The 20,332-nt window shown below is 43.0% G+C and overlaps 4 protein-coding genes across 7 annotated transcripts; 3 read left to right on the top strand and 1 right to left on the bottom strand.

Moving 5' to 3' along the window:
* The first annotated feature begins 2,322 nt into the window (after positions 1 to 2,322).
* Positions 2,323 to 2,883, top strand: LOC115672822 (uncharacterized). Its single transcript, XM_030594777.2, has one exon. It carries the CDS (start codon positions 2,323 to 2,325, stop codon positions 2,881 to 2,883), a length of 561 nt encoding a protein of 186 aa, XP_030450637.1.
* Positions 2,884 to 3,845: 962 nt separating this feature from the next.
* On the top strand, positions 3,846 to 9,500 carry LOC115672744 (uncharacterized). 2 transcript variants are annotated; one of them, XM_030594667.2, is made up of 7 exons: positions 3,846 to 4,048; positions 4,148 to 4,596; positions 5,016 to 5,201; positions 5,717 to 5,824; positions 6,393 to 6,593; positions 6,688 to 8,565; positions 8,910 to 9,089. In XM_030594667.2, exons 1-7 carry the CDS (start codon positions 3,973 to 3,975, stop codon positions 8,946 to 8,948), a joined length of 2,937 nt encoding a protein of 978 aa, XP_030450527.2. In that variant the 5' UTR covers positions 3,846 to 3,972; the 3' UTR covers positions 8,949 to 9,089. The 2 variants fall into 2 exon arrangements, with proteins under 2 accessions (XP_030450527.2, XP_030450525.2); XM_030594665.2 differs by having other exon boundaries at positions 3,850 to 4,048; positions 6,688 to 8,570; positions 8,910 to 9,500.
* Positions 9,501 to 10,924: 1,424 nt separating this feature from the next.
* Positions 10,925 to 16,425, top strand: LOC115672897 (OVARIAN TUMOR DOMAIN-containing deubiquitinating enzyme 12). Of its 3 annotated transcripts, none has more exons than XM_030594888.2 (10): positions 10,925 to 11,083; positions 12,179 to 12,369; positions 13,309 to 13,382; positions 14,181 to 14,235; positions 14,310 to 14,384; positions 14,645 to 14,718; positions 14,860 to 14,908; positions 15,397 to 15,481; positions 15,904 to 15,960; positions 16,043 to 16,425. In XM_030594888.2, exons 2-10 carry the CDS (start codon positions 12,205 to 12,207, stop codon positions 16,087 to 16,089), a joined length of 681 nt encoding a protein of 226 aa, XP_030450748.1. In that variant the 5' UTR covers positions 10,925 to 11,083; positions 12,179 to 12,204; the 3' UTR covers positions 16,090 to 16,425. The 3 variants fall into 3 exon arrangements, with proteins under 3 accessions (XP_030450748.1, XP_030450750.1, XP_056169598.1); XM_030594890.2 differs by lacking the exon at positions 10,925 to 11,083 and adding an exon at positions 11,098 to 11,368; XM_056313623.1 differs by lacking the exons at positions 10,925 to 11,083; positions 12,179 to 12,369 and adding an exon at positions 12,515 to 12,704.
* Positions 16,426 to 17,855: 1,430 nt separating this feature from the next.
* LOC115672650 (tyrosine--tRNA ligase, chloroplastic/mitochondrial) lies at positions 17,856 to 19,771 on the bottom strand. The gene has a single exon (XM_030594521.2). It carries the CDS (start codon positions 19,611 to 19,613, stop codon positions 18,108 to 18,110), a length of 1,506 nt encoding a protein of 501 aa, XP_030450381.2. The 5' UTR covers positions 19,614 to 19,771; the 3' UTR covers positions 17,856 to 18,107.
* Between the last annotated feature and the right edge of the window lie 561 nt (positions 19,772 to 20,332).

Genomic DNA, 20,332 nt, shown 5'->3' with positions numbered 1-20,332 from the left:
CCGACATTTACTTTGTTTTTGTAATTTGCCAACTCTTCTGAAGGTAAATTTGACAGAGGTTTGATCAAGGCAAATGAAAATTGGTAACTCAATAGGAAAGCGAGTAAATTTTTTTAGATAATGAAATGGACGATTATAAGCAACTCAAATGAGATTTGGATAACCGAATGGGAGAAAAATTGGTAAGCCATTCAAATAAGAATTGGTAAATTCATATAAAAGGTTTGATAAATTTAAAGCATTCGTTAGAAACACAACTAAAGTAAGTTAAACGATTGATAAATTAAAAAAGAAGAAGTAAACATTGGTAAGTAACTCAATTGAGAATTAATAACTCAAAACTAGTCGAGAACTTAATCGGAAAAAAAGTTATTTTGTAAATTATTCAAATAAATATTGGTAAATTTATACAAGAGTCGGTAATTTTAAGGCATGAGGATAAAACCAAATGAAAGTTAGTAATATATAAGACAAACGGTTAATTTACAAACAGTTAAGATGAGCTGGTAATTTTATGAAAGTATCGGTAAGTTACCAACAAATTATCGTAAAATCAAGTGATGAATAATTTGTTTTATTATCAACTTTTTAACACTCGCCAACGATATCAAAAATCTATTATCATTATAAAAAAATCTGTTTTTTTTTTGGAAAATGGAACGGTAGCATTGTCCATATTAGACTCTAAGGAACTAAAATGAATGAACGAAAAATATTTTCATCGTCCATAAATTTTTTTAATCATTAATTATTATAGACAATAACAACATTTTTTCGTTGATTAATTATTTCATCAAGCGACACAAGTGATCATCTCAAGAAAAATATTTTTTTAAAATCATTCATTTTCCGGGAAACAGACGGTACCCAAGAGTCTAAATGAGTAGTCACTCAAATTGAACTTGTATGCAGTAGGGGCGTGCAAAAGAACCGGAACCCGCCCGGAACCGGTGGTTCCCGGTTCCAATTTTTTGGAACCGGTACTGTTTGGGCCGGTTCCCGGTTCCCGGTGTGGAACCGCCCACCCGCCCACCCGGACCGGACCGGTAATATAATAATAATATATTTTTATTTTTTAATTTTTAATTAAAAAATATGACCAAAAAAAATTAAAAAAAAAAGAAGAAAATTTGTTATCATGTCTTAAGCTCTTGTATAATTGGGATACCTTGGTCATTTTTCCCAATAATTAATGGGTACCCACTTGATTTATGGATGATGTGGTTAATATAATCGATCATAGTGTAGGAATTGTATGAAAAGTTATGTTCTTTTCCTTTTGTTCTGTTGATCCGATGTTGGTCCACAGATTTTTTTTTTATTTGTCGAGGAAAACTTGTTGAGACCGGTTCCATGGACCCGCCCAAGAACCGGACCGGACCTACGGTCAGGTTCTCGGGTGGGTCCATGGAACCGACGGGCGGTTCTCGGTTCCAATTTTTAGAACCGGTCCTGTAGCGGGCGGTCCACGGTTCCGGGGTGGGAGCAGCCCACCCGGACCATGCACACCCCTAGTATGCAGTATCATTCGAATCAGACGGGTTCCACTCGATGCCCTCTCTGGGAATTCGACAAATCTTAATTGCCGAAGAACCTCATTTTCGCGAATCTATGGTTGGAGACACCACTAGAGAACACCACGCACGAGATCCTTAACGGATCCCGACTGCAACCAAAAAAACATAAGGAGAATATCTCATTGTGGAACTCCTCAAGCGCCCTTTTACTTATTGCTAAGTATCCCGACCTAGGCCTTTTTCATCGTCGAGAATAAGAAACAGTTCAAGGCCGCGGATTGGGACGCGAGTCGGTCCGTCCCCCCGCATGGGTTTCCCCCCCTCGGTGTCTCCGTCAATCTCAATCAACGGTCGAGATCTATCGAAACGGGAGCACGGTGGAGGAGTCTTTGGGACCAATCCAATGACATGTCAAGAATTCGAGCAATAATGGACCATACATCGCAACCAAACAAGCGGAGCCACGTGTAGTCTCGCTTTGAGACTTCCCACTTCCACTTTCACCGACCTTGCCTTTTCCTTAATCTCCCCACTTCTCTCTCTCACCCACACCAGATCCATGCAGTGCAAACACCCAAAGAATCTCTCTCTATATAAACCCCCGTCCGCCTTCGTACGCTCTTCCCATGCCAAAAAACCACTGCTTTTGCTCAAATCCTCATCTCCTTCCAAGTACGAAATCAATCCTCAAGAAGTACGAGAATCCCCTGTTCGTTCTAATCCAATCCGGTGTCCCGATCTGATCTTGGCTCGTTCGAAAAGGCGCGGGGGGGGGGGGAGTTCGAAAAGCCGAAACGGATCGGAGATGAGGAACAAAGGCTCGGGATTCCTGAAGCAGATCCTGGGCGCCCTCGCCGGCCTCACCAGGGCCAAGTCCCTCGCCCTCAAGAGCAAGACCAACGCCCTCAAGGCCCGCGTCCTCCTCCTCTCCCTCCTCCGCAACCGTCGGCTCGTGGTGGAGTCCATCTCCCACAAGCTCCACGGCCTCCTCGGCCCGCGCGAGCCCGGTCGCCGCGGCGGCGACGAGGGGGAGGACGGCGGGGAGTCGGCGGCGGTCGTCGTCTACGCCCACGGCATGGCCCGCGGCGAGCTGGTCAGGTGCGGAGCGGCCGGAGATGAGGAGGCGGCGAAGTATCCGGATCATCCGAGGCAGTCGATGTTCGAGCTGGAGGACTTCGAGGACCCCGGGGGGTCGGTGATCGACCTGGTGAAGAACTCGAAGCAGGAGGGGGAGGACTTCGTGCTGGAGGACGAGATCGACCGGGTGGCCGACCTGTTCATCCGGCGGTTCCACCGGCAGATCAGGATGCAGAAGCAGCTCTCCCTGAAGCGGTTCAACGAGGCGCTCGACCGGAGCCCGCGGTGACTCGCCGCCTCCGCCATCGGAAAAACTCCCGGTCCCACGTCGTTATCCGTACGAAACTCAGATCGGCGATGAATCGCCGCGTTTAAAGAAGGGAGGTGCCAAGAAGCATGGTCCGTCGGTCTTCGAGTTCGAGTTGGCGCCATTTTGGAGTCGCTATGCTCCGATTTCCTCGCGAATCTAACGTCATATAATTTCGAAAGGCCCGGTTCGATATTTATATTTCGCGACATAAAAGAATAGCAATGGAATTTAATGTTGAACGGAGTATGAGCGATATACAGAGTTTTTAGATATTGTATTTGTTATGTAATCCATTGAAAAATAGGCTTTCATTTTTTATTTGGTTTTAAAGAAATATTCGAGGTTGCGGGGTCGTATCGACCTTATCGGTGTTCGGATCCAAGTCCCAAGGCCCATGGAGGGAGCCGGAAATTGTCCTACAAAACGATTGATTTCGTGCGGCGATTGATGAACAAAGCTCGAGTATCATTGTCAAATACCTAAAGCGTGATCTATTGAAATCGATATAATTTGCGATTTCTTAACCACTTTAGGAAATAAACTTCCGAAACTACACTTTCCTATCATGTATTTATTACAAATTTACAAATACCAACCATCCACCCTATAAAAAAAAAATTAAGGTTATGTTCGTTTCGAGAAAAATGAATAATTTAAATAATATTAATTTAAAAACGATTCTTGTTTGAGTCGAAATAATTAATCAACAAATCATGTTTTAATATCTTCGTGGACGATCATAATATTTTTTATTTGTTCATTTTTGTATGCGAGATGAACGATCGTTTATTGCAAAAATATTTTCAAAATCTTTTGTAAAAGTAGTCACAAATACATACCCAATAAAAAAAAAAAAAGCGGGCAACCCCGGATGAAACGGCGCCGTGGGGACACGAAACGGGCCTGCCTCGACAAACAAAAAAAAACCCCGCGAAATCTCTGCTTCTACTGTCATCGAACCGAGGAAGACTTAGGGTTTTATGCGCTCGATTCTCAGCATCCCCCATACCTTCGTGCTTCTTCTTCTTCTTCTTCTTCTTCTGATGATTCCGCAAAGCCGAAGCGACGATGGAGAAGATATCCGCAGCCTGCGCCATGGATTGGAGCATCGACCTCGAGAAATCCCTCCGCTCCAAAATCCCCGGTCAGTCTCGCCTCTTTTGCTCCTCCTACTCCCTCACAATCGGCGGCGTTCGCTGATGTCGTACGCCGTCGTTTTCCCGCCTTGTCTCGTTGACGACAGGTCGGCCGGTCGAAGCGATACTGCAGGCGGGGCAGAGGCTGGAGCGGTGGAGCTCCGAGCCGGAGCCGGCGATGTCGGTCTACAGCATGTACGGGCTGGTTCCCGGAGAGGAGCGGCTCTTCGCCAACGCGATCCTGCTGCGCCTCGCCGACGCGTTTCTGTCCGGCGACCGCGAGATCAAGCGCGCCGTGGTCAGGGTCTTCCGGGGGCTGCGCGGATGCGGTAGGAAGAGGAGCGGGGATGCGGCGGTGAAGGGGATCTTGTCGAGAGGTCGCGTGAATAATCCCACGGCGTTGCTGACTAGAGTGAAGGTCGTGTTCGATGGCGGGGATGTCGAGTCGAGAGCGATGGCTCTCGTGATCTTCGGGTGCTGCGCCGATTTCGCTAGGGACAGTGCTCATGTGCGGTACCTGATACTTTCAAGTTTGGTTTCTTCCGAGATTTTGGAGGTGAGATTGGTTAATTGTTAAATGTTTCAAAACCCGTTGTCTCTCAATCGTGGGCAGTGTGAACAACTTACTTCCAATTGTGCTTTTCGAGCTGGCACCTGTTGTTCGTCTAGTTTGGAGCTGTAAGGTTAGGATACTTTTGAAATCGGATCAGCATTGTTGCCTGTTGGAGAGAGCTTAGTATATGGATGTTGGAGTTTTTGTCATGAAACAGGGAAATTTCGACAAAACAAGCGTTTTCTAAGCGTGTAAGCAGGGGGATTATGTCTTTTTCTTCATGTTCAGACCTCTCTAATTTGCTAGGACAATTTTCTTCTAGACTTTTTTGTTTTCTTTTGTTTCCTAAGCATATCCATTGGTTAATTTAATGCCATACAAGATCGAAAGGAGTTCATTTGGATTTTGCCGTTCTTTTACAGGTACAGGCATCTTTATTCGCGGGAGGGTGCTTTTGTGAGTTAGCAGATGACTTTGCATTGGTTTTCTTACAGATGCTTGTTAATCTGATGAGTTCATCAGATACATCATCTACTGTTAGGTTGGCTGGAGCACGTGTTTTCCCGAAAATGAACTGCTCCTGTTCGATTGCAGATGGAGCTTACAAGGTTCAGCAGTTTCTCTATGCTTGTTTGTGAGAAATGCATTGGCAAGAAAAAATTTCTTTTGTCTTCGGCATGATTGGTTTGGTATCGTTTGTGCCTCGACATGAGAAAAATGTGAATAGAGACTCTAGTTTTGATGTTGTGGCCAAAGTGGATTTAGCTTCGCATATTAGCTGTGTTACTTTGACATTTTTCTTAAAGATAATTTCAGAGCTAAAGAACTATGTTGTATTAGCTCAAAATCCACTGATAGAGATAAAGTCTCGCGTTAAAGTCTGTCTCTTCCATGTACTTTCAGTAAATGCTTCCCCACTCTATTATATACGCGCCTGAAATTCCGCACCATACTCGTAACTGAAATTTTTGCTCTTAGCTATCACTAGCTCATTCTGTTCTTTGATAGTAAAGGATGATAGTCAGAAGTCAGAAACAAAAGTCATATTATGAGCTTCATAAGTTCATCTACATGCATGTTTGTTGACAATTACTCACAGTATTCTAAGCATTAATTTTTGCAGACAGGTCTAAAGATGCTTTTAGGCTCTGTTGATGAGGAGTTTCTGGCCGCCATGTTGGTTTCACTGTCAAAACTTGCTTGCATATCGCCTCTACTTGTTTCTGAACAGGTTAGTTTGACATAAAACATGTATAACATTTAGAAATCTCTTGGTTGGATGTTTGTCCTCAATCAGTTTTTCAACTGTTTGCTCTTAGCCTAAATAATCTGTTTGAGGAAAAGCTAGGGTGTTTCTACCTGTTAGTCAGTTGCACTATACAGGACATTCTTGGCTCTTTAACAGGGGAGCAAATCCAGTCGATTAAACTGTTCTATCATCAACCGTTTGGGAAAAGTGCTTCGTCACACTGATATTTTTCCTCTTGTTTTACCCTCATGTTTGATGACCCCCTTCTTTCCGATTCTATGTGCTCTTCACAGAGAAGAAAACAACTGGTCTTAGCACATTTGGTAGCCACTAATTCAGGACAAAAATATTATCTCCTTGTAGTACTATTTTGCTTGACAAAAATATTATCTCCTTGATAGATTGATAACAGTGGTTGTAGTTGGCAGTAAATCCGCTCAGTGGTTTTAGAGTGTATTGAAAGTTTGCTGTTTATCCCCAATTGTGGCAACGATTGAAAATTTCCATTTCTGATGTATAATTGCCTAGCATTTTTGACATTTAAATGCAGGTGGACTTGCTTTTCTCAATTTTGAGTGAAGGGAAAACATTATTTATGCAAGAAACGGCACTGAGATGTATCCATTGTGTGTACAGAAGAGGAGTGCTCCTTTTCCCTGACGCTGGAAATGTTAAGAAGTTGCTCAGAATAGTAGATGATCCTAACCTTCCTACAGGCTTTCAATGCCAAGCTCTACGGATTTTGTGTCGGGTCATGTCTCTTAAATACTCCTGCATTCTTCGTCTAAATTTATGTTTTTGTGTTATCCCTATTGAAGTGTACTGAGATCTTTCCACTTTTGCAGGTTCGGTTCTATGTATTGCCGAGCATGTCTCCCATGGACATGCTCGATTTCGCTAAGATATTTGTAAGTATTGCATCCCAATGTCCTACCAAGCCAAAGAGCCTCTTAGCCCTTTGTCTTTTAGTAGATTCATCTCTTATGGTGAGTGTGAGAGAAGAAATGAAATCCGTTGGGTACTATTCTTCTCTGCCTCTGCAAGTTGTCAGATCCATCATTGATCGGATCCTTTTTCTAGTTAGGCCATCCTCTAATCCTTCTCATAGCGACTCTCAAGTGTTTGGTGAAGTAAAGATTATGCTCAGGCTACTTCTTCGTCTGGCTAGCAGAGACTTGGATCTGGGAGCTTTGGTGCTGGATCAAACCAGTTTGGTTATTAGAGGTCTTCTAAACGAGTGTGAGGGTGCGAGGTCTTCAAAAGAAAATGGCCTATCAGTGGATGACGGTGCAGAATATACGAAGGAAGGAAACATAGTTAGAATATCAAACCTTGTACTTATCATCTGCAGATTTTTGACATCTTTCCTTGAAGTTCTAAGTGAAGCTGGTGCTATCACCACCCAGATATTTGAGAAAGTTAAGGTTCTGGCTGAATGCATTCAGCACTGCAGCTTGTTTACTTCTTATGTACGGATAATATGCTCAATACTGTTGCGCAGTCCATATATTTGGATCTGCACGGTGAAGAAGAATGGGGTAATTAATACGAACCTCCATGCTACTCTTTGTGGTTACTTGGTTGAACGCGAATGCTTTAGTATTGAGTGTGCAGGAAAGATATTGGCTGACAAGGAGTACTGGCCTGCTTATAATGCTGGCTTTTATGCAGCATGTCAGGGAGCATGGTTTACAGCAAATTGCATATTTTCTGATCTATCAGCCAGAGTCAAATATAAATCCCATTGTTGCTGGTTGAAATCACTAGCTCAATTTTCTCTGGCGGAGATGAAACTTCAAATGCTCATCTTACCAGATAAAGGATCAAGTTTGATAGAATGTTTAGAGAAGATCAAGATCCCTATTGTGCTTATTCGAGGAAAGTTCTGTAAGACTGGAGAAGGTGCAACCGAGTCTATGAATTCATCTGAATTTGGAGAGAAGGTTTCTGATGCTTATTTTAATCTGCAGTCTTCGTGGAAAACGTTGGAATCTAGTACTACATCTGACAGAGCATTTCTCTTCCAGACGTGGTTTATGGCATTAAGAGTGAAACTGTTGGAAATTGTTGTTGAAATGATGAAAGTCTCGGCTTCCATTTCTTTTGATAATGACAATGGCAATAACGAAGGGATTGAGAGGAGAGAGGATGAGTGCGTGAAGTTCTTGCGAGAGCTCATTCTAATCTCATCTCGACTAATGAAGCTATCCGAGGAGTTTGATTTGCTTGCTGTATCTTTCATCGGTATTGACAGAAGAAGTTTGCAAATTATTTCAACACTTGCATTAGGTTGTTCACTACTCTCACTTGTCACTGGTTTTGCTCTCTTTATTCCAAGCTTATCTCCCAAAGAAAGTTTAGCCTCTTGTTTAGAAGACTCCAAAAAAATTACGCAGGCAGCGGTATTGCAAAATCTGTCTGGACGGATATTCCATTTAAATGACGAGACCACCAAAGGTATCCTTTCACTCTTGGATGTGAATGAGCAGGCCAAGAGCTGTTTTCACTTGCAGTCCAAAATTCAACTTAGCAGCTGTGAAGTGAAGGAGCTGCTCAGCATTTGTCACTGTGCAGTTTCTGGAATTATTAATTTGCGAAATCAGACGAACCGAGTACAGGAAGAATCTCTCTCCCAGATTACCAAAGTCAGTGGAGGACTTGCAATGAATGTCATTATGAATTGGTTCCAAATTCCTAGTCGAGCCCCTAAATACTATTTTAAAGTAAGGTAAGTACGCTTTTGCAAGGTCTTTGGCCATCTTAGCTTGCAGAAGATGTTTCAGTAGATTAAGTGGCAAAATCGACATGCCTGCACTTTATTGATCTTACGATAGTAGTGCAACTTCGTTCACGTGCAGATCACTGTTTATTTTCTTCTGCTAATCTGTTAGGTTTGTAGTTGATTAGCCAAGAGAATGTCTGAGATTATTGATCGGTAATTTAGTTAGTTTGATGTCTCTTTTCTGGGTTTGGAGGAGGAAAGGGGAATATCTGTTTCATTGCTTTTAACGAGCGCGACATTTTGATTATAAGGAGCTCTTTTAACACTAGACGTTATTGATTTCAGGCCTCCCATCGGGGCAGAGCTCTATGTCTTCAATGCTGATCCGAGGCACCCAGATGGGTTAAACGTCTCACAAGGATTCCAACTGTCTCTGAATCTCTGCCTTCAACTGAAGAACATGCCCCCCGATCTTCCTGTTCAGCCGACAAAGTTGTACTGCATCATTCGCTGCAGAAAAGCCATCGGGTTGCAAGGACCGAGCGGAGCGTGCAACGTGGCTGCATCTTCGGTTCATCAACCTTGGGGGAGTGATGATATGGTCGAACTGAACGAAAAGCTATATCATCAGGTGATAGGATGCGGAGAAAAGTGTAACATGAAGAAAGTCCGAGGAGGCGATGATGCTACAGCATATGTGCATTTCAAGCTAAATAAGAGGGGCCAAGGGTTCTCGGACTGCTTGCTCGACGTTTCTCGTTTTCCTGTGGGTAGTTACCGACTGAGATGGCATGGCGGGTGTCTGGACGATCGGGATTCTTACTGGAGTCTGCCCCCCTTAAATCCTGGACCTGTATTTACTGTACATTAACATAAATACAAATTTAAATACAAATCCAGTTACTTTAGGGCTTATATTTGAAATTCTATGTCGAAGGGGTCTTTGAAGTCCGAATGGATGAAAGGTGAATTGCCAAACGTATATATATATATATATATCCTATGCCAGCTGACCAAAAAAAAAAAAATGTATCCTATGCCAGGAGTGGGCGGTTTGAGGTGCCGCCTGATGAATTGCCCAACGTATATATATATCCAATGCTAGAGTGGGCGGTTCAAGGTGCCACCTAAAATTTACCTGTCAGAACAAGTTTTTCATAATTTGGAATCTGGAATTTATTCTGTCACAGGTTCTAGGATTGGTTCCTTTTAGGGTAGGTTCTGGGGTTTAACCGGTTCCTTCTTTTTTGTTTTATTTTATGTGAAGTAAAATAAAAGACGAACATGCAAATGCAAAACAAAAACGAGGTTTCTCGTTTGTCGGTAAACACAATTCATAAAAGATGAATACGTAAAAGACTTGGGAAAATTAGTGTGATATATAACTCTGTTGTCACTCTATAAGTTTTCTGATATTTGGAAACCCTTTGTATATGTCTTCGTCTAACCTCTTTGTTAGAACTTTATAATTGACTATTAGTAGATAATTAGATCCCTCCCTAAGAGTAACCTCTATTGTAACTACAGGCGACCTTACGCACAATGGTCATTATTGATTGCAAGAAAGACTAGTATAAACTCCTTTATAGATAAGCACATCCAAGTTTTTACAAGGACAAAGTAAGAGGCTTCTTCCACATTGGTCATTATTGATTGCAAGAAAGATTAGTATAAACTCCATCATAGATAAGCACATCCAAGTTTTTACAAGGAAAAAGTTATAGGCTTATATTTGGAAGAACGTCGAGACTTTGCGCGATTAATCAAAGTATGCTTTGAGAGATTTTAGCATAAACTCCTTAATATCAACAAATACAGCGACCAAGGAACTGAGGAAGGAATTTTCTTTGTTCGCTCAAGCGGCCAAGCCTCACCAGCATCTTTAATTTTAGAGTTTTATCGGTTCTTAGTTCCTGATTCACGGTTCGGTTCGATTCGATTTCCGAACCGGGGTGTGCACGGTTCTTGGTTTCCCGGGATCCCAACCGGGGCGCATTGAAATTGAAAACCAGACAGGGGGAACTAATCCAGTTCTGCGGTTCCCGATTCTACCGTGCAAACCGTGCAGGCCCCGCGGGCGAATTGTGGGGCCCAGACGGGGCTCAAGATCTGCACAGCGCGCGTAAACTGAAGCCGCCATCCGACAGAGGACACGCGTGGGTCGGGCATTGCACCCCCCCCTCCTCTCAACCCCCCTCGGTGGGAAAAGTCCCCGCGAAAGCCAACCAACACCAACCCTCCCCCCCCACACCAGTCCGATTCAATTTTTAATTATATCGGGGATGATTTTTGATCTTCTCTCCCGATCGCAACTTGAATGCACGCGGAACATCTCTCTTTCTCTCTCTCTCTCTCCTTTTTGCGTTCTCACTTTCTTCTTCTCCGGTGGGTGGGTCGGCACTAGGCAGGCAGGCAGGCAGGCGAAAAAGCAAAAGCAGAGTGTTCCGTCTCCCCTTTTTGTCCTCTCGATCGACGTCGTCGACCCCATCGTCATCAACGGGCGAATCGGTCTTTAAAAGGTGTGGTGTGACCTCTCTCTCCCTCCCTCCCTCCCTCTCTGTCTCTCTCTCTCTCGGTGTCTGGCCTACCGCGTCTCGACCCACCACCGCTAGTCTGATCGAGGCCAGCCTTTGGGAGGGCATCGACCTCCTCCTCCTCCTCCTCCTCTTTACGTTCCCGACACTGATCCCGCCCGATCGCGCCGCGGGGTCGGTTCTGTTGGTTCGTTCCGCGGGAGCCTCGCGCTCGGAGTTCGCCCGCCGCCGCCGCCCCCTTCGCCTTCCGTTCCGCCGTCGTTATTTTTGGTGCGCTTCGCAATTTGACCTCGATCGCAGAATCTTTCTTTGTCCTCGATCTACCTTTGCGGCTCGGTGGTGATTGTTCTCGTGCGATTCTTGTCTGCGTTTGACGTCGGTTGTGTTCTCCTGTCCCTGTTTTTATTTTTATATTTTTTTTTGAGGTTTTATTGGGTTAAGCTAGGCGATTTTTTGCGAGATTTCTACTATCGAGGTGCAATTTTATATTTTTTCGAATTGGCGAATGCCTCCTCTGGTTTCTTGAAATTGTGTGATCGCTAGAAACCAGAAACCCGATGCTGTCCCGATGAATTGCCCGCCCGCCCGCCGCTGGGTTAGACGATAAACTGCATGTGGGTCCTCCTCCCCTGCCTAGGCATAATCCGAAAATGCCCGTCTAGAAACTGCCAAACGAGTGTTTTGGAATCTTTGAATTGTGTCCGTCGTGATGGGTCACGCAGGTGCAGCTTCTCACCTGCACCACCTGCTCATCCTCTTGATTGAACTGCATATCCCAGTGTGAGAAAGATCTCCGTTGCATGAATGGCATCCCTCTTTTTGTCTTTTTCGCTGGAGAGTTGTTGTAAATGTTGAATTAAGGGTGGCCATACATTTCCCCGTCCTTGTTGCAAGTTGGTAACTTTCCTCTTTCCGAATTAATCACTTGACTCGCGTCGATAGTATTTTCTGGAATTTTATCGGACAACCCATGGTGCTACGCGATGGTTTTCTGCAAGATATCTGATTGGCGTGGAGTTTTTTTATTTCTTTGTGAGCTTTGAGCTGGGGAAGTGCACTTACGGTATCGTCGTTCGGCAGGTGACAGACTTTTGTGGATTTCTAACATGTGGAATGGAACTCAAAGCGTGGGCGAATCTTCCAGCTCAACTTCCTTAAGCAGTCAACAGGATCTCGAGGATGACCGGATGATTGCGCTCGTTCTATCTGAAGAATATGCGCAACTGGATGGAGGAGTGGGTAGACGCCTTTCTAATCTAGCTCCTGTTCCGGTTAGATCTCGCTGTCTCTCTTCTGTAACTTTTTTCTCACATCCTTTGTTCTTGAATACCACACACAAGGGAGAGGCCCCCGACAAAAGAGAAAGAAATAGTTCCTTCTTTATCTCTTACTGGAGCATTGTCATTGTTCGAGTTTATAGCTGACGCCCTTATGATGTTTTATTTCATTGAATTTCACCATCAAGTGTGAAGGATATGGGGGAGATCTGACTGCTGCATGCCATCTTCTAGAATTTGGGCCCTTGTACATTTTATATCTCTCAAATGTACAATTAATGGAGTTGCATCATTACAACACATTAAGCTGTTATGATCCTTATTGTAAGGTACGGGGCTTAGCTCCCACATTGATAGTTTAGAACTTTGATGTGTGATTTATGTGGACCTTAGGAGAACCATACCCATGTTAGCCTGGCTTTGCACTAGCCTTTTTGCTGGTCAAGGGCGGACACTGCAATAGTGGTGTCACCACCCGTGCTACTCGATTGCAACTGGGAGAGATGGTAGACGGCTTTGATATAAGCTTACTGTGGGTCCAATTCTCAAGGATAAGAAAAAATAACTTTAGTGCCGTGCCCATTTAATGTGTGGAGCCCAAAGTTGTCAATGAGAAAACAGTCTTATGTGTGTTCATTTGCCATGCCAGTGAGGTGTGCCCGGGTGCTCTGGTCATGTATCAGAAGTATTGACTACAAATGATGTGCCCGTATTTAAATGGTAAAGGATGTATGAGCCCATTTAAAAGATAGGGTTGAAAATGATTATATTCAAGAGTTCCATACTTGTGAATGCGGATATTGTTTTGAAATGTCTTTCTGGTGGCTTTATTGCTCCTCCTATTAATTGTTGCTTCATTCATCTATTAGCACCCTCTTTTTGTTCAGTAGTTCTCCTTTCATTAACTCCTGGAACTGGTTTCTGAAATTTCAGCACGTTCCCCGCATAAATTCCTACATCCCCGATCTAAGTGATGCCAGTTTAGATCACCAGCGGCTTCTACAGAGGTAATATCTCTCTTACTTGCCTACTAAATTGCAAAGGCTTTTTTTGATCATCATTGTTAATTATAGCGACGAAGGTGTGTGTAACTCTTTGGAGCTAATAAAGAAGAAGCTGGAATATTTGGTGGAGTGAATTGAAGTTTTCTGGGGAATGCCTTTTGGAAATATGATTACCCTTGGAAGGCTATTGGGAAATGGGACCACTATGTATATCAAGTGTATATTTGACACACTGCCTTGTTTGTAAGTAGAGACATGAATCACACAATGTAGACTTACCCCCATCTATCAGATGACCGAAGAATAGGAGCCTTATCCGTAAGAAACATGGCCATAACCTAAAGAGAGAGTGTTGGGATTTAAAAGCATGAATTGAGATCTCATATTATACCATGTTAGATGACCACTTATCCTGTAAGTTTAGGTTATCAGAAAATGAACACATAATCAAACTCCCCTTTCTTTTGATTGGTGTAGCTTTCTATCATTTCTACCATGAGAAGCTATTTGCTGTTGATTTATGCCCCTTTTATGCACCTATTGTATATGTTTCTGAATGCTATCTAGGTGACGTTTCTTCATACACGTGTGTTTGGCTTGAACTCAAATGGACTGATACCCACCCCCCTATCTTTCGCCCCCATGTCACCGCACAGGCTGCTTCACCTAGCAGCACCGCGCTTGTATTGCTCTTTTCAGAAAATGATGTGTGTTAAGTTTAGAGGATTCTCTTTCGGTTATACATCTCTTCATTCCATGTAAGCTAGCTATCAAAGCCAAATCCTTCATTGTTTTTTCCAGGCTGAATATCTATGGGTTATATGAAGTGAAAGTCTCTGGGGATGGAAATTGCCAGGTATATTGGATTCAGAAAGCAATATTATAAACCATAAAGTTCATATAAGTAAAAGTTTCTTATCTGCCTTGCAGTTCCGTGCATTGTCAGACCAGATGTATAAATCTCCTGAATATCACAGCCATGTCAGGAAGGAAATAGTGAAGCAGGTACGACATCACAATATGCGATTGTGTCGACTAGTTAGTCAGATACATGACTCGTATTTTAATCACATTTTGCACTGTGACCCCTGTCTAGCATGATGCTCTCTCTTTCTGTTTGATTTGGATTTTCATAAGACTCCCGCTACATAAACTGAAGATTAATTCCTGTACGAATTATTTGTCTAGTTTACAGTGAAGAAATTAGAGTTTACATAAGCAAGTGATTTTTGTGCTCTAATATTCTTTAACTCTCTCCTTTCCAGCTTAAAGACTATCGTTCTTTATATGAAGGTTATGTTCCAATGAAGTACAAACGTTATCACAAGAAGATGGCAAAGTATGTTAACATCTTGGTTTAGTTATTGCTGACTCAGCGATGTACCTGTCTTGAAATTTTAAATATATTGTTGCTTTTTGTATCTTTAGTTTTTATACAGAGTTTATGGTTTATCTATTTTCTGACCACCGAGTGATGCAGATCTGGTGAATGGGGGGACCATGTTACCTTACAAGCAGCTGCAGATAAGGTTACTCTATTCTTGTTCTAACACCCTTACTATTTTTCAAGAATTACATCTACAACTTAATCTCATGTCTATGGCCTCTGTGCAATGCAATCACACATTTACCATTTTCTGCAATGAAACTCTTTGCAATACAATACCTATGACTTGATGTTAGATAAGAACATTGAGATAGTTACTCATCTTTAAATTTCTGTTACAAAGGTGTCATTGCAACTTTGTCACTAAGTTATTCTTTGTGACTAATGTGATCTTTGAGTTCTGAAATGGCCCAGAAAATGTGGCTGTAAGCATAATGGGAAAGAAAGCATCATAATAAAAATAATTTTGTGATCATGTCCATATGGTACTTCGCATGAGGTGGTATATTTGCTTTGTTCTTTTGTCCTTGGGGTGAATAACCCAAGTTTAATTAGTTACATGAACCCTTTTATTAACTTCCATGATGTTGTTAACTGAATTAGTAACGTCAGAATTTTACTGCGATGCAGTTTGCGGCAAAGATCTGCCTGTTAACTTCATTTAGAGACACGTGTTTTATTGAAATAATGCCCCGATCTGAGGCGCCCAAACGTGGTAAGTCTAACTCTATATTTCATGAAGGTTTGTTGATATTCTAGGACTTACCTATAAAGGAAACCTCTCTCTCTTTCTCTCTTGTTTTCTCTCCATGTAAAATTTGTAGTTACCCTAGTTTACTAGTCGGCTTGATTTCTCTACTTATGCAATGACTGAATGACTAGGTTAATGTGTTTATTCTAAATTATAATAGTTCCGTTGATAATTTCCTTACAAGGACATTTGTCCAGAACTATGGTATCTTCATCGGATGCTAATTTTTGGCATGGCAGGCACAGAGAGAATAGCTTGATTTAGAACCTGGATGTGAACATATGCAACTGATCTATTATCTCTTTTGCTCAATGTGCAACTGGTCTTTTGAAACTCCACATATTTGCAGTTTTTCCTTTGGTTAACCTTGCTTTCACTTGATGCAGAGTTTTGGTTGAGTTTCTGGTCTGAGGTTCACTATAATTCCCTCTACGAATTACGAGGTGTGTTTTCCTATTGGCTACTTGTATCTTTTGGCATGAAATATACAGTTGCGTTGCCTACATTATTTTCTATTTTCTGCAGATGCTCCAATTCCTCAGAAACCGAAAAAGAAACACTGGTTGTTTTAGAAGAAGCAGGTCGCTCATGCTGTTGCCACCTGGAGGAAAATGGGAATCAAATTTATACAGTCCATATACCTTTCATATTTTTCTTGTTTCTTTTTTTCCGATTGGCTTGTATATAATTGATCATTTTTGTTGATCACATGTGATAGTAGGTTTATCATAGATGAGGTGTGAGGATCCACAGTACAAGTTTACGATTCATCATAGATTTCTTTTGATGAGGTAGATGCTCTGTTGCAACCTTCATTGGATACTTTTTGAGTGTTCATGTATAGTATTTGATTTCATTAGATTTTTGAAAAATTTCCTTTACTCGATCGCAATACATTCTTTTTGTTACTTATTACTGTGTGAATTTCCGTATGTCGAGAAAATGGACCGAATTCGAGGGAAGTGTTGATGTATACTGTTTCATTTCGACTTAGATGTAGACAGCTTCAATTGACGGATACAGGTCATGGATCCAACTTATCTATCCGTCCCAAGCTCCAGAAAAGATGTGTCGTGAATGTGGACAGATAAAGGAAAGGATGCTTGAGGAGTTATCAAGCTTCTCCCAGCTGTCTTGGCTAATTAACGCCATAAACCATAATATAAAATCGATTTCGACGGCGGAAGGCACCTGCTTATCAAAATTTGGAGTTTTATTGCCCTTGATATGCAATGTGTTTGTAAGATGATCGTAAATAAACACTCTCCCTCTTGAGGCTGTTATCGGTTGCTTAACTCATAGAATCTATCTATAGCTCGGTCTCAGTGGGTTTAGATTTACCTTTTCTACATTCAGTTGTAGTTGCTGGATACTGCGCTATGTGCACATTGCACTTTGAACTGATAGCAGGACGGAAAGTATCAGAAACGTACCATCTACAGGTATTAGCTTAATAGATCCTTTGGAGTCTGAAGATCCACATGGGGGTGAAATCTTTAATTTGCCTGATTTGACTGATGGTCTAGTGAAATCTATGAACCAAGTCGATTACATCACTCATGCACAAACCAAGCAGGGCATAGTATTCACGCAGACTAGGCAGATTTTCATAGCAGTTCAGAGCTCAGATACTGGTCTATACGGTGCAGTTCAAGTTCTCAAAATTCTGAGATGCAATGTGACAGAATTGAACAACCATTAGAAGTTGGAACTTTGTAGTTTATCTCACATGCCTGCTCGACAAAGCCTACTCTCCGTGCTGTGAAATTGGTATCAGATAGTGCAACTCTCTCACCAACAAGGACCGTAAGTCGCAAGTGTGCAACTAATGCACCAGGAACGGCTGCACCACCCCCAAGGTGTCACTGGAGCTGGCCTACCCCAATCCACTGCAGCCAGATAAGCGGTGCACCTAGTCTGAGGTGAACATAAATTTATACCCTCGGTAACCTTAATACTATTCTTCACAACCATGAGGTGAATTTGAAAAAAAATCATCATTTATTCCGGCTCTTCAAAATTTAAGCACAATGTCGAAGTTTTTTCCAGATTTGCCATTCCTTTTGCCATGTCCACACACATTTGAAAGCCCCGATATTAACAGAACTTTAGCATCAAACAGTATACATCTATCCTCATCACACCAGCTCCATCGGACCCAAATTCCACTAATTAATCATCAACGCAATCAGCTATAGATTGGCCATCCATTAATTCTTGCCATCATACAACAGATTGTGGGGGAAACTGGTGACAAGACAGGAACATAAGGATCGACAAGCTAAACTCACCAGCCTCAGCATCAAGAGTAACAAGAATTCCACAAAGAGCTAGTTGATGACAAAAAGAAGCAACAAAACTGCTTTTATTCAGATGAGTTCTTTGATTGATCCAGAAAACAAATGAAAAAAGGGAGGATTCAGAAGATACAACACAGTGTTCAACATCAGCTGAATGTCAGCAATCTTAGCTGTGATATAGGAAATCACCAATAGTGCTATGGCGTAAAACCAAAATTCTTGTGCATGCAGTTACTTCACAAAAGAAGGCCAACTCAATAATTTTGAAAAAAAAAAAAATGAAAATGCGGTTAGGAAATCCGTACAACGACCTTATTCTTTTTACCTGCTGATAGCAGGAGAACCTTCCCATCAACGATATCTTCAGCCTCAATCTTCTTACTCTCACCATCGACTCTACAGTTGTTCAAATACATACCCCCTTGCTTCAGCAATCTACGAGCAGCTGATTTACTCTCCATCAGCCCAGCCAAAACCGAAAGGTCTACAAGAGAACAATTCAATACATCATCATAACTTAAGGAACAGGATGGGACATCTTCTGCTATTCCCTCAATGGTCTTCCAATCCAATTTAGTTTCCACTCCTGGCCTCAACGCTTCAGTCGCCTTGAGAGCCTCCTGCAAACCATCCTCCCCATGAACAAAACGGGTGACCTCCTCAGCAAGCCTCCGCTGCGCCATGTTAGGCACATAGCCCGGTCTTTTCATATCCCTCTCCATCTCATTTATCTCCTCGATCTCCAAGAAAGTGAGAACTTTAAGAAACCTAACGATGTCTGTGTCAGGAATGGAAAAGAAGTACTGATAAAACTTGTAAGGAGACAGCATTGACGGCGACAGCCAAATCGCGCCATCCTCCGATTTCCCAAACTTCGTGCCGTCACTCTTCAGCAGTAGGGGAAATGTGAGGCCATAAGCCCCTTCCAACTGCAAGATCTTCCGGATCAACTCGGTGCCGGCAGTTATGTTACCCCATTGATCACTTCCTCCAATCTGCACACTAACCCCCTCATTCTGAAACAAGTGCAAGAAATCATAACCCTGTAACAACTGATAAGTGAACTCAGTGTAACTCATCCCTTGCTCCGACTCCAACCTCTTTTTCACACTCTCCTTGGCTATCATCGTCCCAACCCTAGCATATCTCCCTACCCTCTTCAAGAAATCAAGCAATTTCACATCTTTCCACCAATCATAGTTATTCAAAATCACAAAAGAACCATCATCATCATCATCCCCATCGCTGCCCTTACCGAGAATCCTAGTTACCGTCGCCGCAATCCCCGCGGTGTTCCTCTCCAGGGTCTCCAAATCCATCTCGGGCCGCTCGAGACTCTTTCCAGAGGGGTCGCCGACGCGGGCGGTGGCGCCGCCGAGGAGCGCGACGGTGCGGTGGCCGCACCTCCGGAACCAAGAGAGCACGATTATGCCCAGGAGGTTGCCAAGGTGCAAACTTTCCGCCGTCGGGTCGAAGCCGCAGTAGACCCTCAAGCCGGAGCTCGAGGAGGAGCAGGCCGAGCGGAGGTTCTCGCTGGTGATGGACTCGAGCAGGCCCCGCTCCTCGAGGACGTCGACGACGTTGGGGCGGCGGCGGCGATCCTCGTCGGGGGACAGGGGGTGGGGAGAGAGAGTGGTGGAGTGGGTGGGGCGAGAGGCGGAATTGGGAGGAGCGAGAGCGAGGGTCGGGGCGAGGGCGGGGAAGAGGAAGGTGGGTCGTCGCCCGAGAGGGAAGAGAGAGGTTGGGTTGAAGGAGAAGAGCCTGCAGGTGGCTGCCGCTGCAGCTGATGTTGCCATGCTCTGCTGCTCAATGGGACGGAAGAAGGAAACGCTGACAACCTCAAACCGGCACAACCCAATACAGAGCCGACCACAATCTAAGCAGCCTCCTGTGGGACGAAAAATTTTCCCCCTTTTGTTCTGTTTTTTCCTCTGTTCTTTTCTCGTGGTTTTTTGAGGGGGAAGGATGAAGATGAAAAGGTTCTCCTGGTCTCTGTCTGGTGATAACTAGAATAACTGTCCAATTCTCTCATTTTGAAGGAATTATAACGGATTCTTTTATGGTTCATCATATGATTTTTTTTTTTGGTGGTTGTGATTCAATTAGTTAAAAGTGTCTTCCCTTAGCAAGTTTTCCTGCGTTAAATTACAGGATTTATCATGAGTCGAGTGATTTATCATTCTGCATCATCGAATTTGATTGGTCTTTTGTATTTGATAGCTCCAATTACTCACCTCACCCCAGTATAAGCAAACAAGAATTTGTCGTTTTTCTCGTGAGATGGTGATTTTCTTTATTTTTGAGCAATGTATAAAAGATGAAAGTACTATTTATTCGCGATAAGTTTCCCTTTCTGCGAACAGTTTTTAGTCATGGGGGAAAAATGGAACGCCCCATTTCATGATTTGGGGTGGTGGATAAGTTGATGCATGAGGACTCAAGGAATTATACAAATGAGTGTCCATAGACTATTTACATGTTAATTCAGCAATGAAATGAACTCTAAAACTGCTTC

This window comes from Syzygium oleosum, unplaced genomic scaffold, assembly GCF_021117445.2.
Source record: "Syzygium oleosum isolate NSW1041296 unplaced genomic scaffold, Sole_v2.1 Sole_v2.08, whole genome shotgun sequence".
In the NCBI taxonomy this organism is placed as follows: Eukaryota; Viridiplantae; Streptophyta; class Magnoliopsida; order Myrtales; family Myrtaceae; genus Syzygium; species Syzygium oleosum.
The sequence above is the reverse complement of the archived record's forward strand: the minus strand, read 5'-3'. Positions and strand labels throughout refer to the sequence as shown.

Excerpts from the sequence above, each read along its gene's own strand:
- LOC115672822 (XM_030594777.2), top strand. The coding sequence starts at position 2,323 with ATGAGGAACAAAGGCTCGGGATTCCTGAAGCAGATCCTGGGCGCCCTC.
- LOC115672744 (XM_030594665.2), top strand. The coding sequence starts at position 3,973 with ATGGAGAAGATATCCGCAGCCTGCGCCATGGATTGGAGCATCGACCTC. Across the intron at positions 4,049-4,147 it reads CCTCCGCTCCAAAATCCCCG|GTCGGCCGGTCGAAGCGATA; the intron begins GTCAGTCTCGCC and ends CGTTGACGACAG. Across the intron at positions 5,202-5,716 it reads TTGCAGATGGAGCTTACAAG|ACAGGTCTAAAGATGCTTTT; the intron begins GTTCAGCAGTTT and ends TAATTTTTGCAG.
- LOC115672897 (XM_030594888.2), top strand. The coding sequence starts at position 12,205 with ATGTGGAATGGAACTCAAAGCGTGGGCGAATCTTCCAGCTCAACTTCC. Across the intron at positions 13,383-14,180 it reads CACCAGCGGCTTCTACAGAG|GCTGAATATCTATGGGTTAT; the intron begins GTAATATCTCTC and ends TGTTTTTTCCAG. Across the intron at positions 15,482-15,903 it reads ATCTGAGGCGCCCAAACGTG|AGTTTTGGTTGAGTTTCTGG; the intron begins GTAAGTCTAACT and ends CACTTGATGCAG.
- LOC115672650 (XM_030594521.2), bottom strand. The coding sequence starts at position 19,613 with ATGGCAACATCAGCTGCAGCGGCAGCCACCTGCAGGCTCTTCTCCTTC.